Raw genomic sequence first — 22,530 nt, 5'->3', positions numbered from 1 at the left:
CATTTTAGTGTTTTAACTCTCTACAGTTCATAAGTTGAGAATGCATGTTGCGATGTTCTCATCGATGACACCGGAAAGCTGTTGAGACAGAGTAGATCAGTACACTACCAAACATGGTTTGCTTATCATATACTAAACCTTAGATATCAAATAGTCTTTATTTCACAACATTAGTAATAAATGAATAAATCTGGAATACTACTCTTTGAAGCTATGGAACCTTTTATGTGAGTGTGCAAGTATAAGAGAATATTGCATAAAGTTGCTAATGTGCGTGGTGCGTTTATTTGTAGAGTGAAACAGCGCAACTGTGCGTAATGTGCGGTGTTTATGCATGTGAGTCTATTTATGATGGATTTAATATATGTATATATATATACTGTATATATATATATATATATATATATATATACACATATATTATCCCTTACTAACATTTTTAAACTGCAATGCAATGTGTTATTAGTAATGAGTTTCACTCCCAAACAGGGTGGAGACCCCAGCTGTTTGCTGGTGCCAGCCTGTCTGACAGTGAAACTAAAGGTTTTCTTCTGCCTATTTACAAATTCAATTGTGCAGATCATTGTCTGGGTTATATTTCAATTGCCATACCTATACCTGCCTACATGTGAGGTTTCTTAATTTACATGCAAAAACACCCACAGTTTCTGGTGTATTGTTTTCTCTAATTACTTTTCTCAGGAAGCTGTTTTTCTAGTTACTAACTGATACTGTGTTTGTTTTGGTATATTTCTATGCAAGGTTGTCCCCAGAATGGGCTTGTCATAGCTTCTAAAAGGATTACCAAAAACATTGCCATCTGTACTTAGCTCGTGAGTTGTAACTTAAAATGGCGCTGGGATATCAGTCGCAAAATGGCGTCTTGCAGATTCCGATTGTAAACAGATTCTGCCTCAGCCAATCATCCGGCTTTGACAGTCCACCCTTTGATAGCCAATCAAATGCTATCACAACCTATTCTGAATCTGTTTAGTCATGCATGAGAATATACCGTTTAATGTTATATATGGTATGACACGGGTTGGTCATTTGAACCATTTAGACAATGCATCTCCAGGAGAGTAAAACAACCCTTATACGCCATCTGCAGATCCTTAAGGGACCATGGACAAGATGTGGGAGCTCATCTAACCTATAAAGGATGTTTGGAAAGGGGGATTGGGACTGCGTTACCTAAGATGACTTAAAATAACATAAACCATATATTTATGCACAACCACACAAATTCAGGTTACATTGTCATACAGTACACTCTAACTCAGGATTGTAATGCAGTTCTTCCTTTACCTCAGTATTCATATTGTCACTACTGACCACCATCATAAATTCGTTCTTGCGGTTTACCTTGTTTTTGCATTTTCCACACTTCAACACAGTAGGAACACACTTGACAAATATGCCAATTACTATGATGACAACCAGTATAAGGATCAGGAGTTTACATATGCTTGCGATCATTTCCTGGACCCATTCTCCTAGACCTGAGAACCATTTCACTGGGTTCAACCATGAAACCCATTCCTCTACCTTCTCCTCTACTTCAGCCACTGAAGCATTATGGTTCTTCCGAAATTCCCATTTTAGCTGCAGAATTTCATCCATCTTCCGGTCTATCACCTCCTTGGGGTCACTTGTATCGTTGGTATTGTAAGTGCAATACTTTACTTCAAACTGGGTGGCTAAAGTTACTCAATACCCTCCCGTGACAGCTGTTAAATAATTCAACACCAGCCTGTGCTGCACAAGTTCTTTCTCATAAGCTTGTAACTCTTTACCTGTATATCTGAACGTGTCATCATACATCTCGGTGATATTGTCTATTAATTTGGCAATATCTTGGATGTATCTAAAATTTAGTGTACCCCGAGCGATCCTGGTGGGATCCAATGCTACTAAAACTTGAAAGCCAGTTGTCTCAGTAATTAACTGAGTGGCTTTATGCACATCACCAGGTATCATATTTCTTTTGTCTCTGTGTTCATACTGTGTGTGAAGATATGGTGATGGTGTGTTTTTATGAATACCAAGCATTTCAACATGTGTGAAGGTCATATCTCTTAACAGTTACAGTACTAAGATTGGTCAGACACTCCCCTGATTGGCATAGCACTCCTCCTCTTGACTCCACTTCATTGATATCACTATCAGCTTCCCTCTCCGTCCTCTGTCCTCCATCACAGAAACTGGATATCCCCAAACAGATCATCACGACAGAAACTCTGGAAGAAAGAACTAGGATGGCCACAGCAGACCACTCCATTGCTGGAAGCACTGATCTACACATTTCTTTAGCTCAGGTATCTCACTGCACCTTTTAACCCTCCCGGAATAGGCTCACAATCGACAGGTTCACGTTATCTGCCTTGACTCCACCCTGTATCTCCACCGGTTTTTTGACCTTTCTACAGTGAGTGGAATGGACCCAGGTATCTCTCTCGGCCACCTTCAGCAACACCCGATACGGACCTTCCCACCGATCTACCAGACAACCTGAGCATAAGAAATTTTGGATCATAACAAATTCTCCAGGTTTGACATCATGACAATTTGCTTCTGGCATGTCAGGTGACAACAATTTCAATTTCTGCTGCTGCTGTTTTAACTGCTTACTCATTGATATAAGATACTTTACAGTTACCTCATTGTTACCTTTCGAATCTTCCTGCGGACTTATAATCAAATGAGGTTGTCGACCAAACAGAATTTCAAAGGGGGACAGATTTAGAGGGGGTCTGGGGGTGGTCCTGGTACTACTATTACTCATCAACTTACACATGCTTCTTGATGACCACACCTGTGAAATGAGTAGCCCTATAATCTAGGGATACCGTATCTGCATACAACCTTCTGTACAATTAAACCCTGTTATTAATAGCTACTGCTCTAGGTAGTGTCTCAGCCACTGGGTTTGGGACAGTTTCCCAAGTACTTGACCTTAGCCTGGCATGGCTGCAATTTTTCCTTAGCAACCTTGTGTCCTGTGTGTGAGAGATGAAGCACAACATTTTAGTATCATTTAAACAGGGCATAAATGAAACAGGGCACAACAATAAATCGTCCACATATTGTATCAGAACAGATCCATTGGCAGGTTGAATAGATTTTAAACAGTCGTATAAGGCCTGGGAGAAGATACTGGGGTTGTCTATAAACCCATGGGACACTCGTGTCCATGTGTGGTGTACACCGCCCCCTATGTGAAAGCAAAAAGATACTGACAGTCAGGGTGTTAGGACACAGGGAAGAAAGTAGAACAGAGATTGCGTATCAGTTACATCAATTACCATTACCATTTTTTTTTCTAGTACTTCCCGTCAACCTGTCTATCTGTAGACCACAGATATGACCCGACTCCTAGCATTGGCTCCCACTCTCCATTAAAGCATTAATGGCCACAATTGGAGCTGGTGCTTGTTGGACATTTGCTGGTCTCTGTGTATATCCCTTATGGGGTTATCCAGGTACTCCCTCTTTGCCGTACAGTTCTTACTTAGATGTCCTGGCTGGTTGCAATTATAACACTTTCGTGGGAGGGGTGGATGAAATGGTTGTTGTGTGGGTTGAGCAGGAGGGAGAGGTGGTGGGTATGGGTAAGGATATTGAGGGGGAGGATATTGTGGGAGATATGGGGTTTGTGGATAGTACGGGAATTGTGGTTGTGTGTGATAAGTGGGGTAGGGTTGTGTTTGCGGTGGTGAAGGATTAGTGAGGACTTGTAACTGTTCAGATGCAGGTGTGGATGCAGGCGTGTCTGCTGGCTGTGATGTTACCATCATTCCTTCTAGAGCTTCAATCCTGACAGCCATTAGTTTCTCGCTCTGGGTCTCTCTCTTTTTAGAGATGTTCTTATCATATTCAATTGCGGATTCTATGAGGGTGTCTATTGTGACTCCCCCCCAGCCAGGCTGTGAGGTCTGAACCCGGGTCTTTAGGTTCTTCTCTTTAAGACCATCCATGAGTATAGTGACAATCATTGCCCTGTGGTGAGTGCTATCTTTAATGTCTTCCAACCCAGTGTACTGGATGATAGCCTGCAGAGCCCGGTCACAATAATCTTCTGCAGATTCACTCTCCTTTTGTTTTAAGGTGAAAATTTGTTCCAGTTAACTGCTACTGGAAAATATACCCCCAATTGAGTTACAATGCGGGAAATATTTCCTTGATTAATTTCATCTGTTAAGGGAACATCTCCATCCAATACACATTCCGTGATAAATTTTGTCACGTCGGTATTGCGTGGCAGACAGGCCCTTAACACCACTTGCCAATCTTTGTTGGTTGGCTCGTGAGAACTACCCAAATTTCTCAAAAATCTTTGACATTTGGCTAATTCCTTTTTGGGATCAGGGAAATCATACGTTTAAATTTAGCTCCACTCTTGTCCAAGGACAATGCATTACTACTTCCCTTGTGGGCACTATTCCGTTCGCATCTGCATTCCCATTCGGAACAGTTATTGTCCGGATGGGATGCAGACCGGCCGCATTGCTACTTTTGACCTTATTACCTGGCTGGAAGTTTAGCCTGTTACTGCTACGTATAGGGTTAACAACTTCCTCTACGGGTGCAGTGGAGTGTTAACACTTCCTGTACTATCACTGATGGAGATGGTGGCACCAGTTGTGGTCGTCGTGGTGGAGCATCTAACATGTGTACAGCATGGGAAATGGCAGACATAACAATAGGCTCATCATCCACATAATAAACATTTTCCTTTTGATTACTTAAGAGAGGGTACAAATTACTTGTTATATTTGTATGGGTTTTTTTCAATAACTGTACCTGCACCCCATCCACATAAGGTGGCTGTGGTGCGCGTGAGCTACTGGCAATACCTTCCACAACGCTACCTTGCAGCATGTGTGCGCTATTTTGCAGCTCGCACGCATTGCAATTTAGCGCTGCGGGTGTACTTTCTGGTAATGCGTTCGCAATGCTAGTTTGCATTGCTTGCACATTCTTAAACCATGCATCCGCTTCATGCTGCCACAATTTTAAACATTCGTAATATTTGACCTTTTTCTCTCGAGAACGCATCAGACTGATGTGATCCCAGACATTGTTCAATACATCCTTATCAAAACTACCAATTCTGGGAAACGGTCTAACACTCTTCATCGTTATCTTAAACTATACGTCACAATACCTTATTGCATAAGCACCGTACTTAGGCCCTCATTCAGAGCCGCTCGCTATTTGCGGCCGTTCATTCAAAAACAAGGGGTGGCTATTCAAATGATCCGTTCGCTCATTGCGGTCTGTTCACGCCTCTAAGTCTGAACGAGCGAGCAAAACTTGCGGTTGTAATTTTGACAAAAACGCCCCCTTGCCGCACGCACCATACGTCATGTCCGCTATTTATTTGATTAATTAATTTGATTAATCGAGTACATCGAACAGCATGTGAACTGCTCGCTATTCTTGTGGTTGGTTTTTTCAACCGCTATTTTGCGAGCAGTTCTGAGTAAAAAAAAAACCAACTGACGTGGTCAATGACGCTCCAGTTTTAATTATGCACACCCATAAAACGCCCGTTTTGACCTTTAAGCACGCCTGCGTTCTGATCTCCACTCCCCGTTTTCAAGCACCTTCCCCTGTTACCACCCACATATGCCTCCTCCTGTCACTCAAAATAGCCGTCATTCGCTATTTAGCGAACAAACGATTTTCGGCCGCACTAACTGGTTCGCGCATGCGTATTACAATCCGTATGCATGCGCAGATGTGCGAACATCGGTCAGAACGAACGAGCGGCTCTGAATCAGGGCCTTAGTATGCATAACACGACGGGCCGATCCAAGTGGCGCTTCCATTAGCAGCACATCATTGTCTAACATCTCTATTGTTTGCGTGGCTCCCATCTTGGGACAACTCCTATGCTTTTCAATAAAGATTTAAACTGGTGAAAGACAGTCAAGATACTTTCACTTACCTGTGGATGCCTTGGAAAAAGGGTATATCAACGAACCCTATGGAAGACTTCGAGACGCCTCCACTCACCTATGGAAGAAAAGCTGCTCCCACACAGAAAATCCCTTTTTGACTACGTTTCAACCGCTAGGGGGCAACAAAGTACCCTTTGTTTTCCAGTTGATTTTGTCCACCCTCTCACCAGTTCACAATCACAGTCTAACCAAAACTATGTGGTTCAATTATAGTGTTCAAATAAGCCTAACAGATCACACACACTGATTACTGAATACTATAATCACACAGGGAGCCGAACCCTAACAAAAATAACAACCCATACACCTGCTTTGCGTAAAGTAAATGGTAAGCTGCTACAGAGTTACTAGGCCGTACGTTACACCTAGTACTTAAGGGTCTTACGATACCCTTAACATTTAGGTCCCGTGTTACACCCTAAACAAATACTCACAGTTACACACTTTTTTCCTGCGCAGAAAAATACACATTAACCCAGTTATTGGCAACAATTGATAAAGTAATCTTTAAATGGCTTTGTTTTAAAACATGTGGCAGCAAGACTGGAAACACGTATACGCTATTGTGCGACTAGTCGCATATAAAATAATGCAAATACTGCACAACCGTATGACTCTTACCCTAACCTGCGTATGCAAAAATGTGTCTCTGCTGCGTATGCAATACTGCGGCACCCCTTTTAGCATGCAATTCAATCAACAAAGGAAAACAAACTTTTTCCTTTCTTGTCCCTGGATTCTAGTCAGCGTACCTTGACTCACACGATAACAGCTAGTGATCTCTTTGGCATCAAGTGGTTGCAGGTAAACTGCATGTGGCCACACTCCACCCTTTGGTGAGAGATCGATAACCGTATGTTTATCGTGTGAATTGGTAAGTGACCTCACTATGAGCCCCCATCTGTTATAACGCTATTAAACCTCTGGTACAATCCTTCCTATACCTGATAAACCTTCCTATACCTTGTAAAATTGACGCTATTTGCGTACGTAGTCATACAGTAAAATAAAAGCCTTCAGACTTGGAAAATGTGTTTCCAACTCACAAAGTATATTATTTCAATATAAAAAACAGTAGGTTACACGCTGTGATCTAAAGACAATTTACCGCAAAGAAATTATACAGACCCAAGGTACAGTTATACATACGCATGCGCACTGGAACCAGTTACTGGCATCACCAAGAGACCTCCGTCTACAGCATCAGCAAGAAGACTCCAGATTGGAGTCTGCACGCACATTTATACCCTTACAGGGATAAGCAATACAATCAGCAAGTTTGGCATGATTCCATTGGTTCTCAGTCACGGTGCTTCTGTTACAGGACATTTAACAGGTCGATTCAAATGGACACAGGTCAGCCTTCAAAAGCTTGTTGTCTTCTTATTACCCCCTGCATGCATAACTAAGCTGCTAACATTACAAGTACATTTTAGTGTTTTAACTCTCTACAGTTCACAAGTTGAGAATGCATGTTGCGATGTTCTCACCGATGACACCGGAAAGCTGTTGAGACAGAGTAGATCAGTACGCTATCAAACATGGTTTGCTTATCATATACGAAACCTTAGACATCAAATAGTGTTTATTTCACAACATTAGTAATAAATGAATAAATCTGGAATACTACTCTTTGAAGCTATGGAACCTTTTATGTGAGTGTGCAAGTATAAGAGAATATTGCATAAAGTTGCTAATGTGCGTGGTGCGTTTATTTGTAGAGTGAAACAGCGCAACTGTGCGTAATGTGCGGTGTTTATGCATGTGAGTCTATTTGTGATGGATTTAATATATGTATATATATATATAAGTCAAGCAGGCAGGGTGCAGTACTCGTGGCATATTCCAATAAAGACAATAGACGGTCAATGTAAATGAACGTTTCAGTTCAATAAGAACTTTTTTCAAGATGACAAACAAAATACAAATGACATGCCTTAAATACATCTTGCTGCACCTCGTGTGAAGCCGCTCCCCCGGAACTGGAACTACGCACCCGTCCGGCGGCGCTGGCAGATGACGTCATCACGCAGGTCAGCGCGGGTTTGCGTCATGTCACCATCACCATGGATACCTAAATAACACCTACGTGCATACACATAAAAAACACTACAAATATAAATACAAATGACTGCCTTACAGATCTTATTGCTATTGCACTAACTAAAAATCGCGAGTCCCTAACGGTATCAAAGATCTTTAAAAAAAATCTAAATTCTCTTTTCCACTCCAGACTTTACTACGAAACAGAAGAGCTATCAACATAGCCCTCAATGTACCCTATGGGTAAATGATATCAGACGTCAGCAATCTAATTACCTTGTTGTTTTAAAGTGTACCTCTGACACCTTATCGGACAGAGATTATTAAAGGTTCATTACAGAAAGCACGTATATGAAATATTTTCATTTAAACCCCTAGGATGAAGTACATCCAAACGGGCAATCCAGTGGGCTTCACACTGCAATAGTTTGGTAGCACGATCACCAACCTGTAGAAGAGGGGGTATATGGTCAATCATACGATAACGAATACTATTTAGTGAGTGCTTACAAATTACAAAATGCCATGCTACCGGCTGCTCACTAGTACCACTTTCAAGAGCCTGTCCTATAGAAGAGCGATGTGCCGCCATGCGCTCTTTAAATTTGCGCTCCGTCTTCCCAATATAGGAGAGGCCGCACGGACATATTATTTGGTATATTACAAAACTCGTATTACAAGTTAAAAGGAATTTGATGGCTATTTTTCTACCACTACGTGGGTGCATAAAAGAGTCTCCTGCGATAAGAAACTGACAGGTAGTGCATGAGCACTTAATGCAGCCCACTTTAGATGATGTCAGAAACCCAGTAGAGGGTATTTTGTTCATTTTTGAAATATCAGTTTTTACCAATAGGTCACGAAGATTACGCCCTCGCGAATAGCAGGGCATCAATTGTTTACCTTCAAGAAAAAGATTGCTGTCTGACTCTATGATGGACCAATGTTTTTTGGTAATTTTGTTGATTACTGGGGATGCTGTGTTGTATTTATTAACCCAGGGGAATTTTTCTTTAGAGATATTCTTCTTTTCTTTTCTAGATAGTAGTTGACTCCTATCAAGCATCATAACCTTATTTTTTGTCTGCTCAAGATCTTTACGTATATAACCTCTACTGTCCGTAGCCTTAGAATAGAGTGTTGTAATGATCACTTGATTATCAATGATGATTTTAACATCTAAGAAATTGATAACTTCTTTACTCATATCAAAAGTAAATTTGATAGGGGACATACCCTTGTTGTGGTTATCAATCAAATTTTTAAATTTTTGTGCATCACCACACCAGAACAACAATAAGTCATCAATAAAGCGTGAGTATGACAAAATGTTATCCGCAATCTCCTTATTATCATAAAATAGATCATTCTCTACTTCCACCATCACAATATTTGCATAGACCGGAGCTGCGCTAGAGCCCATGGCGCAGCCTCTGGTCTGTAGAAAAAAGCTTCTATCATAGATGAAGAAATTATTGGTGAGGAGCAATTCTAATAATCTAAGAATGCAATCACACATGGCAGGTGAAAATGTATCTTGTCTAGCTAGAAAATTTTTGACACAGGTTAAACCAAACTCATGAGGTATAGAGGTATAAAGTGATACTACATCAATACCTATTAGCCAGCAATTATTAGGCACACAAGAAATAGCATTAATTCTTTCAAGAAGACTAGTGGTGTCAAGCAGAAAGGACGGCTCCTTTTGAATTAATGGTTACAACAAATGATCTAAAAAAATTATTTTTAGTTAGTGCAATAGCAATCAGATCTGTAAGGCAGTCATTTGTATTTATATTTCTAGTGTTTTTTATGTGTATGCACGTATCCATGGTGATGGTGACATGACGCAAACCCGCGCTGACCTGCATGATGACGTCATCTGCCAGCGCCACCGGACGGGTGCGTAGTCCCAGTTCCGGGGGAGCGGCTTCACACGAGGTGCAGCAAGATGTATTTAAGGTATGTCATTTGCATTTTGTTTGTCATCTTGAAAAAAGTTCTTATTGAACTGAAACGTTGATTTACATTGACCGTCTATTGTCTTTATTGGAATATGCCACTAGTGCCGCACCCTGCCTGCTTGACTATTTGATTTTGTGTGAGGGCACCGGCAGCAGCTACTCAAAGTCTTTTTGGGAGTGCCAGTCCATTGCAGCGGTATATACATATATATTATCCCTTACTAACATTTTTAAACTGCAATGCAATGTGTTATTAGTAATGAGTTTCACTCCCAAACAGGGTGGAGACCCCAGCTGTTTGCTGGTGCCAGCCTGTCTGACAGTGAAACTAAAGGTTTTCTTCTGCCTATTTACAAATTCAATTGTGCAGATCATTGTCTGGGTTATATTTCAATTGCCATACCTATACCTGCCTACATGTGAGGTTTCTTAATTTACATGCAAAAACACCCACAGTTTCTGGTGTACTGTTTTTTCTAATTACTTTTCTCAGGAAGCTGTTTTTCTAGTTACTAACCAATACTGTGTTTGTTTTGGTATATTTCTATGCAAGGCTGTCCCCAGAATGGGCTTGTCATAGCTTCTAAAAGGATTACCAAAAACATTGCCATCTGTACTTAGCTCGTGAGTTGTAACTTAAAATGGCGCTGGGATATCAGTCGCAAAATGGCGTCTTGCAGATTCCGATTGTAAACAGATTCTGCCTCAGCCAATCATATGGCTTCGACAGTCCACCCTTTGATAGCCAATCAAATGCTATCACAACCTATTCTGAATCTGTTTATTTATGTTTAGTTCTATTTATGATGGATTTAATATATGTACATATATATATATATATATATATATATACACACACATATATATTATCCCTTACTAACATTTTTAAACTGCAATGCAATGTGTTATTAGTAATGAGTTTCACACCCAAACAGGGTGGAGACCCCAGTTGTTTGCTGCTGCCAGCCTGTCTGACAGTGAAACTAAAGGTTTTCTTCTGCCTATTTACAAATTCAATTGTGCAGATCATTGTCTGGGTTATATTTCAATTGCCATAGCTATACCTGCCTACATGTGAGGTTTCTTAATTTACATGCAAAAACACCCACAGTTCCTGGTATATTGTTTTTTCTAATTACTTTTCTCAGGAAGCTGTTTTTCTAGTTACTAACTGATACTGTGTTTGTTTTGGTATATTTCTATGCAAGGTTGTCCCCAGAATGGGCTTGTCATGGCTTCTAAAAGGATTACCAAAGATATTGCCATCTGTACTTAGCTCGTGAGTTGTAACTTAAAATGGCACTGGGAGATCAGTTGCAAAATGACGTCTTGCAGATTTCGATTGTAAACAGATTCTGCCTCAGCCAATCATCCGGCTTCGACAGTTATATGATCCTTATGCTATATGTATTTTCAGAATCGTTATAATTTAACAGCAGATGGAATGCCGGCGGTCAGAAAATTGCCAGCGGCATCCTGATGGTGAACATCCCGACAGGGCCAGTAAGTAGCCCAGCCCTCCCCCTCTAACCCTAACCCTTCCCTGGTGGTGCCTAGCCCTAACCCTCCCCCAGTGATGCCTAAACCTAACCCCCCCTCCTGCACCGCAAACCTAACCCTCCCCAGGTGCTGCCTAACCTCTCCCATTGGAGCCTAACCACAGCCTAACCCTAAACCTTCCTGGTCAGTGCCTAGCCCTAACCCACCCAGGCAGATCCCTAACACCCCCATCTCCAGCCAAACCCTAACCCGCATACTTCCCTTCGGGATGCCGGTGGTCGGGATGCCGATGTGAGTATCTTGATCTCTTCAGGATGCTGGTGTTGTCATCCTGATGGGCTGCGGGATTCCAGCATCGGTATCCTGACGCCCAGCATCCCATCCGCTGGCATCTAGACTAGATCCCGTATTTTCAAATAAGGTTTCTAATGGCCACTTACAGTATATATTCGGCAATCTATGCAAATTATATGCATCAAACTATGTAACTTATTTGGGGCCTTGCTAAAATTTGGAGGTAGGTCAATTTTATGGCACGCCTAACAGTTGTAGCAGTACACGCCCACTTTACCACCTCACTCATAGGTGTTGCATTCACAGTCTTCCTGAAATACTTTAGTAAATGTAGGCAAGTATGGGTTAAGGAGTTTAATAGGAAGATCTGGAGACAGGAGTAGGTATCCGGGAAGTGTGACTGCAGGCATCATTGTCACTTGTCAGTGTACAGTACAGGTATGAGTGTTTGTCACACACACTCCACACTCACACACTGCAGTGCAAACAACAGGCTAGCTGCTGTCTGTGTTGCTGTTGATTGTATTTTTTTTCTTAAAGTGAACCTGCACCTTTTTTTGTGCAGTGTATTATATTGTTTATCTGTTCAAAAAATACTCTACTGTGTTTGAGGCTGCTGCTCCCCAAGAGCACCGCTTTGTTTTGAGGTTTTTTTTCCCCCGGTAATAAATTTAAAAAAATGCTATTTGAAACAAAAAAACTTGCAGTCTTTTCTAATTAAATAAAAAAATTATATTGTGTATTTCAAGAAGTGTGTGTTCAGATGAGTAACACAGCATATATTAATTTTCTGTTTGCAGTGCTATCCTACCCTTAATCTGCACCCCAAAACAATTCTCACAAAGGTATGTTCTTCCAAGTGCATGCAAACAATTGCCAGTGTTGTCTGTGTCTAAAAAAAACACAGCCATTAGTGCAAAAAATGTGCATAATGCATTATCCGTCCAGTGTAAGCGACAGCGTGTGCGGTGATTTTGCCCCATTAATCTGCACCCTAAAAGAATTCTCACAAAGGTGTGTTTTTCCAAGTGCCTGTAAACATTTGCCAGTGTTGTCTGTGTCTAAAAAAAAACAGTAATTAGTGCAAAAAATTTGCATAGTGTGTTATCCTTCCAGCATTAGCAACAGTGTATGCTGTGGTGTCACCCATAATCTACTCCCCAAAAGCAATGCTCAAGTGTATATAAATCATTTCTTGGCTGGTGTAAAAAATAAAACCAAAAATGGATCTGTCGATACAAGAGCAGAAGCAGCAATTCAGTACTAGTGATGTGGCTGCTGCCAGTCATAATAGTACTTCAACATTTAATAAAGGTAGTCAAGGGGAAAGAACATTTAAGAAAAGGCACCTGAAATCTAAACAATATTTTATAATGTAAAAAAAAAAAATCTCATTCTTTACCCCACACACACTGCTCCCACACTCCTTTTTATCTTTCTCTTTCTCTTCTTCTCTTTTTGTTTTCTTTTTCTTTTCTGGTTCTCTACGCTCATGATCTGTGTTGGAACTAGATGCAGATATTTATTTTATTAGGCAACTCTATGGATAGTGTAGGTCGATGAATCAAGCCCACACAGTGTATTGTGTATATCTATGCCTTATGTTTTATGTAAATCAACAATTTGATCCTGTTGCACTTAAACTTTTATGTGTAATGCATTTTTGTATATTCTGTGGGCTTCAAAGATTATATACAAAAAATTTGAAAATCTTTTTGGCTATTTAATACCTTTGGAAATTGTATGTAGCTTGAATATTATACCCAAAAATTATGATTATATTTTTTCTCTTGTCTCAATATTTTTGAGAATGTGTTCTCTAGATTTTATACACAAAATATTGTAAAAATGATCTTTAGTGCAATGTATTGTACTATGTTAAATCTGTTTCCAATACAAACATTTTGGAGAAAAAAAAAAAGAAAAAAAATCACCTGTAGCAATAATGGTATACCTGTAATTTATTGCTGAAAAGCGTAAAATTGCCAGCACACCATACACCACATACAGCGGCAAGGAAAGGCTCAGACCATGGCTTTTCTTTGCAAGTGGTGGTCCTGCTGTTGCTGTTTATGCACTAGAATGCCTATTGCAGAAGCTATAACTCACTGTAACTTAATTTGCAGTAAGTTTATGCAAAATATTTGTTAAAATCTCAAAACACCTATAAAAAAAATAACAAGCAGTCTAGCATCAGCTGCTATAGCACATGCAATCTCTACTGCCAACACCCTCATCATCAATCTCCTCATTAATAATTGTAGGTAGTCCTCCTGCATCCAATTTGTAAAGGCTAACTGACTCCACACTATCCAGGATTCCCCAGAAAAATCCTTGCATGCTAGAGCTGATGGTGGTGGTGAATATTCATCACAGAAGGGGACCAAGAAGACTAGTAGCTTCAAATAACAACTGAATGTGAAACAATCCTTTGCAAGAGGAAGCAAGTATGAAAGATGCCACCTCGGATCACTGAAGCCATAATATGATTGCTAGCAAAAGATCTGCCTCCAATATCTGCAATCAATGCATCTGGTTTTAGACAGTTAGTTAAGGTCCTGTATCCCTGCTACCAAATTTTATCTCAATTCCATTCTACCAGAACAGCAATTTTTTGCCTGTACCTGGGCGGTACTGGTCAAACAAAAGATTACATGAATGTGACAGCCCACTGGGTGGGTATATAACCTCTAGCAGCAGTTTCTAACCCACAATGCCAGCTCATTCACAGACAGGCTACTCTTTATATCACCGGCTTTACTAAGAGGCATACCGGTGTCAACCTGTTGAAAAAACTCAGGTATTTTAAAGCAAAATGGCTTAAGACCTGATGCAGCATAGATCACAATTGCATACGCAGATCGGCCGATGGTGCGTACTGTGCATGCACCGCAGTGCGCATGCGCAGGATTGCATTGCGATCGCACTTCGATCATGCACACACATAGAAAGCTATCACAGAGTGAGTCAGCATTTGGGGGTGGTGACGGAGGAGTGGTCAGAGAAACACAGGCGTGACAGTCCATTTGAATGGCATTACATGGGCATGCATAAAATAGCCACTGTGATGGCATTCGCAGCTTGTATAATCACTACTTGCAACGAGACTTGCAATTTCTGAGACTGGTTAGAGCTGCTGTAATTGTGCATGAGGGTCCAATGTTCCTCGATGTTAATGGTGTGTACACAGGACTGCGAGGTATTATGGATGTGATTAAGCGGTGGCAGGGCCGGATTAAGGTTTGAGGGGGCCCTGGGGCAACAACTCTGTGGGGGCCCCTATCAATACTATTGTATATATTTATATATACACCTATACATGCACATACACCACACACATACATTTTTATACTGACACACACATACATACATTCACACAGAAAAACACATATATACACCACACATGCATGTGTCACACAAACATACATACATACACACACTCAAGTCACATACACATTTCACACACAAGTCACGCACGCACTTACCTTGCACCATCTCTACGGCATGTTGTGGATGGGTAGGGACCTGGCAGGAAGGCACCATTATTAAGCTCCGCCCCCTCACAGCTTTTGCTGTGATTCATGGGTCAATCGGAAAAGGGCAGAGCCAGATGACACAATAGTAATGGAATGGCATCATACCTGCTCCACCTCCAGCCGATTGAAGTGCAAATCATGGCATTTTCCTGTGAGGTGGGCGGGGCTTAACAATGGTGCCTGCTATTGTGTAGCTGCTGCTGCTGCTGTGTGGGGGCCCCTTAGGTGTGGGGGCCCCGGGACAACCGCCCCTGTCGCCCCCCCTATAATCCGGCCCTGAGCGGTGATGAGCGTCTATAAGCTGGCTGAGCAGTTGCAAACATTAGCATATTTTTGCAGCAGAACTGCATGCGATTACACAGCCATGATCACAATAGCGATCAATGCTGAGTCAGGCCCTTAGCCCGATAAGACTCTCCTCAGGGTTTGTCATTTCCGATAATGCAAGTAACATTAGACGAGCATTACAACCGAGTGCATTTGAATACATCCAATGTTTTTAAACATACAAACTTGGTGGTTCTGATTTTTTTTTAAATGACAGGTGCATGCAGGAGATGCTGTCTGTGGTCTGTAAAATTTCTGAGCATTTTCGGCATTCAGCAACCACGTGTAAAAAATGCAGCAGCTGCAAGAACAGTTCAATATGCCATTCTGCCATTCATCATTACGACTTGAGGAATCTCGAAAAGCCTTCCAAATACAAACTACAAGCCATGACATAGGGAGAGTTGGGGGAATGTACCTCACTTTAGCACATTGGAGAATAATCTTCAATGTATGCAAGACACTGAAACCATTTGAAATAGTAACTCATGAAATGAGTTCAGACACTGCTAACCTGAGCCAGGTGATTCTGTTAAACTACTGGAAAAGCAGTTAGAAAAAAGGAAGGAGGAGATGAAACATTACAATTCTGCGAAGTATATTGAACTTGTAGATCAAGTTCTTTATTTCTTTCATGAGGACCAAAGAGTTAGCAACATCTTGCAATTGGATCACTACATTTTGGCAACCTTTCTTGACTCTAGGTTTAAGTCCAACTGACACAGATCTTAAGAGATGCAAAGAGCTTCTTGCAAGTAAGTTGTCAGCTCAAGTGACAAATGACATGACAACAACTCCCGCTTCAGTTTCTCCTGCAAATGCTGTTAACAGAAAAAAACAGACCTTCTCCAAGAAACCCACCGGTGATGAGAGTAAGTCAACTCAGCACACCAGAGTAAACCAACATTATGATATCTGGTCAGGCTTAAAAGATTTGCCCAAAATTATTGACACCTCTTCCATGTCTCATTCGGATAAACTAAGCATCAATAGAATAGTGAAGGATTATTTTAATGGCAATGTACAAATTAGCATGTCATACAGTCCCTTCGAATACTGTGAGGAAAAAAGGGGAATTTGGAGCCCCTTGTACAAACTAGCTTTGCTTTACTTAAGCTGCCTACCCTCCAGTGTGTACTCGGAAAGAGTGTTTAGCACAGCCAGGAACCTTGTGAGTGATCAGCGTAGGAGACTACTTTGTAAAAATGTGGGAAAACTGATGTTCATAAAAATGAACTAGAAATGTTTTGAGGAAGACATTTGTGTCCAGTTCCAACAAAATACAGAGACTTCTGTAATGGTGGATTCCAGTGGGGGATGAGCTAATCTTGTGTGATGATGATATTAACAACACTGATCAGGGTGAGTATGAGGATGGCAATTACATCTTCCAACAGTAGACATGACTAGCAACTCTGTTAGCTGCCTAAGACCATTGGAAGCTAGATTTGTGGGAGCCCAAGCAATCCAAGCACTTTAGCCACAAAAGTGGCAGTCCCTGTTGCTGAAGTGCTTCTTTGTTAAACTGTGTATGTCCTTTTTAATATATAACATAATGGTGGATGGGAGAGCCCAAGGAAAATTCCATTGTGCACCACTTTTTATTATAGGCTTTGCCAAGATTGTGCGTGTTTGACAGGCAGAGTACTGTATATTACTGTACTTCATTGGGACGTTCATGTTTGTTTGTATCTTGCAATGCCATCTATCACCATCTTCTCATCCAGGTGTATAGGCCCCATTTCCTGCAGCTTCTCAGCAGATGCAGACTAGTATAATCAAATCATATACAGTAATTAATAATGAATTATTCAATTTGAATAGACTGTTATTCTGCATTAAATCCTAAGGAATAAATCTCATTAGGATATTGGATGCTTGTTTTTTAGTAGTATTTTCCATTTCTCTGATTTTACTTTTCATAATTAAATTTACACTAGTCAATCAATTAATAAATTAATTAATCAATCTCATTGGGTTTTTGGATGCTTGTTTTGTAACATTGCTTTTAATCTCTCTGATTTAGTTTTTTATTGTTAAATTATTAACACTAATTAATCAATCAATCAATGCTTTACCTGGCTTCCACTAAATAGTACTCCACCTTAATTTTCCTATACTGGCTGGTCTCTGATCTACAATAGTAGTAGTAGTACTTGATTATTGAAAACATTCTATAGCATTGTTTAGTTTATATTAAACTGCCATCCTGTCTGCCACTGCAGTGCCAATATGTTTCCTAGATGTGCTACATTCTCTTTTAAACTGCCATGTGTTTGTGCCGCTGCTCTGCTTATTAGTTTAGCCAGTCAGCTGGCTGCAACCTTTGGCCAATATGAGTGAAAACTAAAAACAATATAGTGAGGTGGTCAAAACAAAATTGTCTGGAAATTAATGTTATCGAGGCTAACAAAAGTGTAGGAACTAAAACAGTCGCAAGTTACAGTACATGATTATAGCTGTTTTATCCATTGTTAAAGAAATCTAAATTCAAAACCAAAACACTTGTAAGTGGTGTTGGCAAAACCAAAACCATTGAGGGTGGTTTAGGCTAAAGCAAATACAAACCACAGGGGTCCAAATCACATTACTAATTTTTACCTTACATATCGTATAATTGCGAATCTGAGTATCCATTGTCAGCTGATGAGTAACACCCAGTGGAGCTACATCAGCATATCTCTGAACCTCATGTATAAATGCTTCAGTATAAGGCATCTTATGTCTGTCCTCATAATTTGGAGGGTTATGACCAAGGACATTGTCTATCTCTTGGTAGACTTTCTCTGTGGAGACATAATATACATATCACTCATTCTTGTATAAAACATCTATCTGGTATAATGATGATAATATAATTACTTGTCCTGGACAAGACACATACCTGCTATATTGGGGTGTTTTACAAGAAGTAAAAATATGTAACACAATGTATTGCCCAATGTTTCAGTTCCTCCAAAGATCAAGATCAAGACACTCATCATCAGACTATTGTGATTATAGTAGGTAGCTTTGTTTTTCTGTTCCTGAGGAATGAAAAAGTACTGTAATGAGGATTTTGGAAAAATGGGAGGGTATAGATACATAAATCAAATTGACATTCTATAAAGGGTTATGGGTTAACAACTAGTATTACTTGGCAAACCTTGAAAAGCCACAACAGTGTTGAGAAGATAGTTTAATATACAGATGTATAGATCCATATATGTAGATTAACCTAAGAGGCACACATCACTCAACTGAAAACCTGTAAAGATAAATACAGAACCTATCCTCTCAAAATGGCATTACCATGAATTTTGCATGCATTTTTTGCAAATCCTTAAACATAAACTTTATATTACTTATTTATGGCAAGTGAGTATGTCAAAATAATTAATAAACAACCATAAGTTACGCATGGATGTCTACTCCAGAAGACTACTCTCAGAAACAATGGTCAAGCCATAAGCCCTTTTATGAAAAAACATTGATCAAAAACAGATCATTTGGGTCAGGGTCATTGCATGATGCTCCAGGCCCAAGCTTATGTGCCTGACAGCTATGTCAAATCATTTTGCTACTTTGCACCAGTCAGTCAAATTGGCTGCATATATAAGTGTTGATTGCTGGCCCTAGGGTTCTATTAGTGTCATTATATTGTTAATCTGATGGAAGTTGTTGGCATATAAGGGGTACATTCCCAGTGCTAATAAACATTAGGCTGGCACTCTACAGGATTGATCCAGATTTGTGGCTCATCAATTTTGTGGGAGCATGAAAGGATTTGGTCAAACAACTTTTTTTTACCTCAAAGGAACAAAAAAAGAAGAGAAAAACATCCCCAAGGGTTTTTCAGATGGTCTTTACCTTCGTCTGGGTTATACATTTAGCATAGCACATCTCCTTTCCCATACTCACCGTTTGACATGTTTTTCTGTCATTTGTATTGATTTTGTTGTTTTTGGTCTTGTTCATTGCTGTTTTTTGACATTTTGGATTATTCTGATTACAGAGGCATCTCAATAAGGCTTGTCCATATGGTTTGGGGGGCATTATTTTATCCTTTAGACATCCCTCTCCCTTTTGTCTTCTAAGGAGTCCAATCTACTGTGCGCTCATCATGTATGAAGGGTGGGAGTCAAAGGTCTTTGATGGGATAGTATATTGCATCTTTTTGCAGAAGCTATAAGAAAGTGAGGTGACCCTGGTTGTTTTATTTTTCTTACAAGAGATAATAATCTGGGTAAGTGCACCAGAATTAGTCAAATTCTCCACATTAAGGCTGACTTGATGGAGTTTCATGCTCAGTGGATTCCCATTTGGATAATCTGGTCTGATATTGCCCAGCATAGGGTGTGGAGATGACCAGCACAGTGATACAGTTGTGGACTGTACATGGAGAAAGGTTAATGCTTCAGTTGGGCAGTTTGTTCTCAATCAAAGGGTTTGCCTATTAGACACCCTCTGATTCATTATGATTAGGCCAGTCTGCTTTGCCTCAATGGGTTTCATCTTATTGAGGCAGGAATGTCATTGTTTTAGGCACTGTGGACCTCATTCAGAGTCGGTCGTAAGCGGCCGCTCGGTCGTACCCAGCGATGTTCGCTAAACTGCGCATGCGTAAGATTCGCAATGCGCATACGCAAACTAGCTTTTGCGATCGGAAATTTCTCTCTCCTTGAACACAGCCAGGTCATTAGTTTGAGTGACAGAAAGAGGCGTTTGTGGGTGGTAACAGGGGAAGGTGCTTGTGAACGGAGGCATGGTGTTCCGAACGCAGGCGTGCCTGACTATGCTTATGGAGTTTAATGGGAGTGCATATTTAACAGTAGTGTCATGACACACGTGACATGGGTGGTTTTTACACTGACTAGATCGTAGTGCTTAAGAGAGGGTATGGTCAGCCTTAAGCTCTGCGATCAGCTCCGATGGGTCCCGATGGTCTCGATTAATCCTTATAGCCCCGGAGATGACGTGTGTTGCGATCGAGAAGGGGGCGTTATTTATTATTATTATTATCATTTATTTATATGGTGCCACAAGTGTTCCGCAGTGCCTAACAAAGTACATAAACAAATTGTAGACAAGTGACTTACAGAACAATACAATACAGGACATGGATAATATATATTGCTACATTAGCGACCATATCACCCAGATAAGCAACAGAGCATAAGCAACCAAGTGTTAGGTGCCCTAGTGGTGAGTAAGAAGTAAATGACACTATAGTAAGGAGAAGCACAAGAGGGTACATGGCCTTGCTCATGAGAGCTTACATTCTAAAAAGGTGGGGGAAGACAAACTGGGTTGACACAGATGGGGTAGATGGGGATGAAGGAGCATGTAGCAAGGAGTTAGAATGATAGGTGGAAGGCTTTGATGAAGTAGTGGGTCTTGAGAGCCCGTTTGAAGGATTGCAAACAGGTGGAGAGTCTGATGGGGAGTGGGAGAGAGTTCCAGAGGTGGGGAGCAGTGCAGGCAAAATCTTGGAGGCGGGAGTGGGAGGAAGTAATCAGCTGGCATGAAAGGCAGCGTGCATTAGTTGTACGAAGAGGGCGGAGAGGAGCGTGCAGGGAGATGAGATCAGAGATGTATATGGGAGAAGATTGTGTGAGGGCTTTGTGAGCGAGCATGAGAACCTTAAATTGGGTTCTAAAAGGGAAGGGGAACCAGTGGAGAGCTTGTAGGAGAGGGGAGGCAGATGTAGAGCATTTGGAGAGGAAGATAAGCCGTGCAGCAGCATTAGATAGACTGGAGAGGAGAGAGATGGGATTTGGGGAGGCCAGATAGGAGGAAGTTACAATAGTCCAATCTGGAGATGACCAGTGAGTGTATGAGTGTTTTAGTAGCATCCTGGGTGAAATAGGGTCTGATCTTAGAAATATTTTTGAGATGGAAACAACAGGACTGTGAAAGGTTCTGGATATGTTCTTTGAAGGAGAGGGATGAGTCCAGGATAACTCCAAGACAGCGCACCTTGGGACTAGATGAGATAGTTATTCCATCAATTGATAAAGAAATAGTGGGAAGTGAGGTGATGTGGGAGGGTGGGAAGACGATCAGCCCTGTCTTAGACATATTAAGTTTAAGAAATCGCTGGGACATCCAGTAAGAGATAGCAGAGAGACAGTTGGAGATTCAAGTCAGAAGAGAGGGGGAGAGATCAGGGGAGGAAAGGTAGATTTGAGTATCATCAGCATAGAGATGATAATGGAGGTCAAAAGAGCTGATGAGTTCACCTAGAGAGGAAGTATAGAGGGAGAATAGGAGAGGACCAAGAACAGAACCTTAGGGAACACCTACTGTAAGAGGCTGTGGGGGGAAGAGGAGTCATGAGAGGAAACTGAGAAAGATCAGTCAGAGAGGTAGGATGACAGCCAGGAGAGGGCAGTTTCACGTAGACAAAGGGAGTAAAGGATATTCAGCAGGAGAGGGTGGTCCACAGTGTCAAAAGCAGCAGAGAGATCAAGGAGAATGAGAAGAGAGTAGTGGCCTTGGGATTTGGCAGCAAGGAGGTAATTGCTGACATATCCGGCCCTCTTCCCCTACGACTGAGTGGCCGCTTAAGACCGACTCTGAATGAGGTCCTGTGTTCGCGAGATTTAGGGTGGCGGGCCGTGGCTCCTAGGAATCTAGGTTTGGTAGGAAAGATTTGTCTCTCAGCTGCATAATAAAGCTCAAGTGTAGTTTTGGGACACCTCTCTGAGGGTGGGATGTATCATGAATCAAATATAATGGTGTTTATTAACACTGTAAGCATGTACAATTGTGATTAAAAATACAAAGGACAGCTTTTCCGATAAGAGCTGAGAGGAATCCTATCACATCTCTCTTGGGGATTTATGCCAAAAAAAGAGCCCATTGATTTATATAGGCAACACCATCTATAGATGCTGTTGTCTATTAGAATGTTTTGCT

The 22,530-nt window shown here is 41.0% G+C and overlaps 1 protein-coding gene across 1 annotated transcript in view; it reads right to left on the bottom strand.

The window, feature by feature from the left end:
* The window catches only part of LOC148502819 (cytochrome P450 2F2-like), a 100,591-nt gene that overhangs the window by 18,818 nt on the left and 59,243 nt on the right, over positions 1–22,530 (bottom strand). Inside the window, exons 7-8 of the mRNA XM_088449271.1 lie at positions 18,515–18,656; positions 18,232–18,416 (exon numbers count right to left, since the gene is read on the bottom strand). Of these exons, the coding sequence (XP_088305397.1) occupies positions 18,232–18,416; positions 18,515–18,656 (327 nt within the window). The remainder of the gene's footprint in view (positions 1–18,231; positions 18,417–18,514; positions 18,657–22,530) is intronic.

Source organism: Taudactylus pleione, unplaced genomic scaffold (assembly GCF_031769625.1).
Source record: "Taudactylus pleione unplaced genomic scaffold, aTauple2 ptg000481l, whole genome shotgun sequence".
Taxonomy (NCBI): domain Eukaryota; kingdom Metazoa; phylum Chordata; class Amphibia; order Anura; family Myobatrachidae; genus Taudactylus; species Taudactylus pleione.
This window is presented reverse-complemented; position numbering and strand designations above follow the sequence as displayed.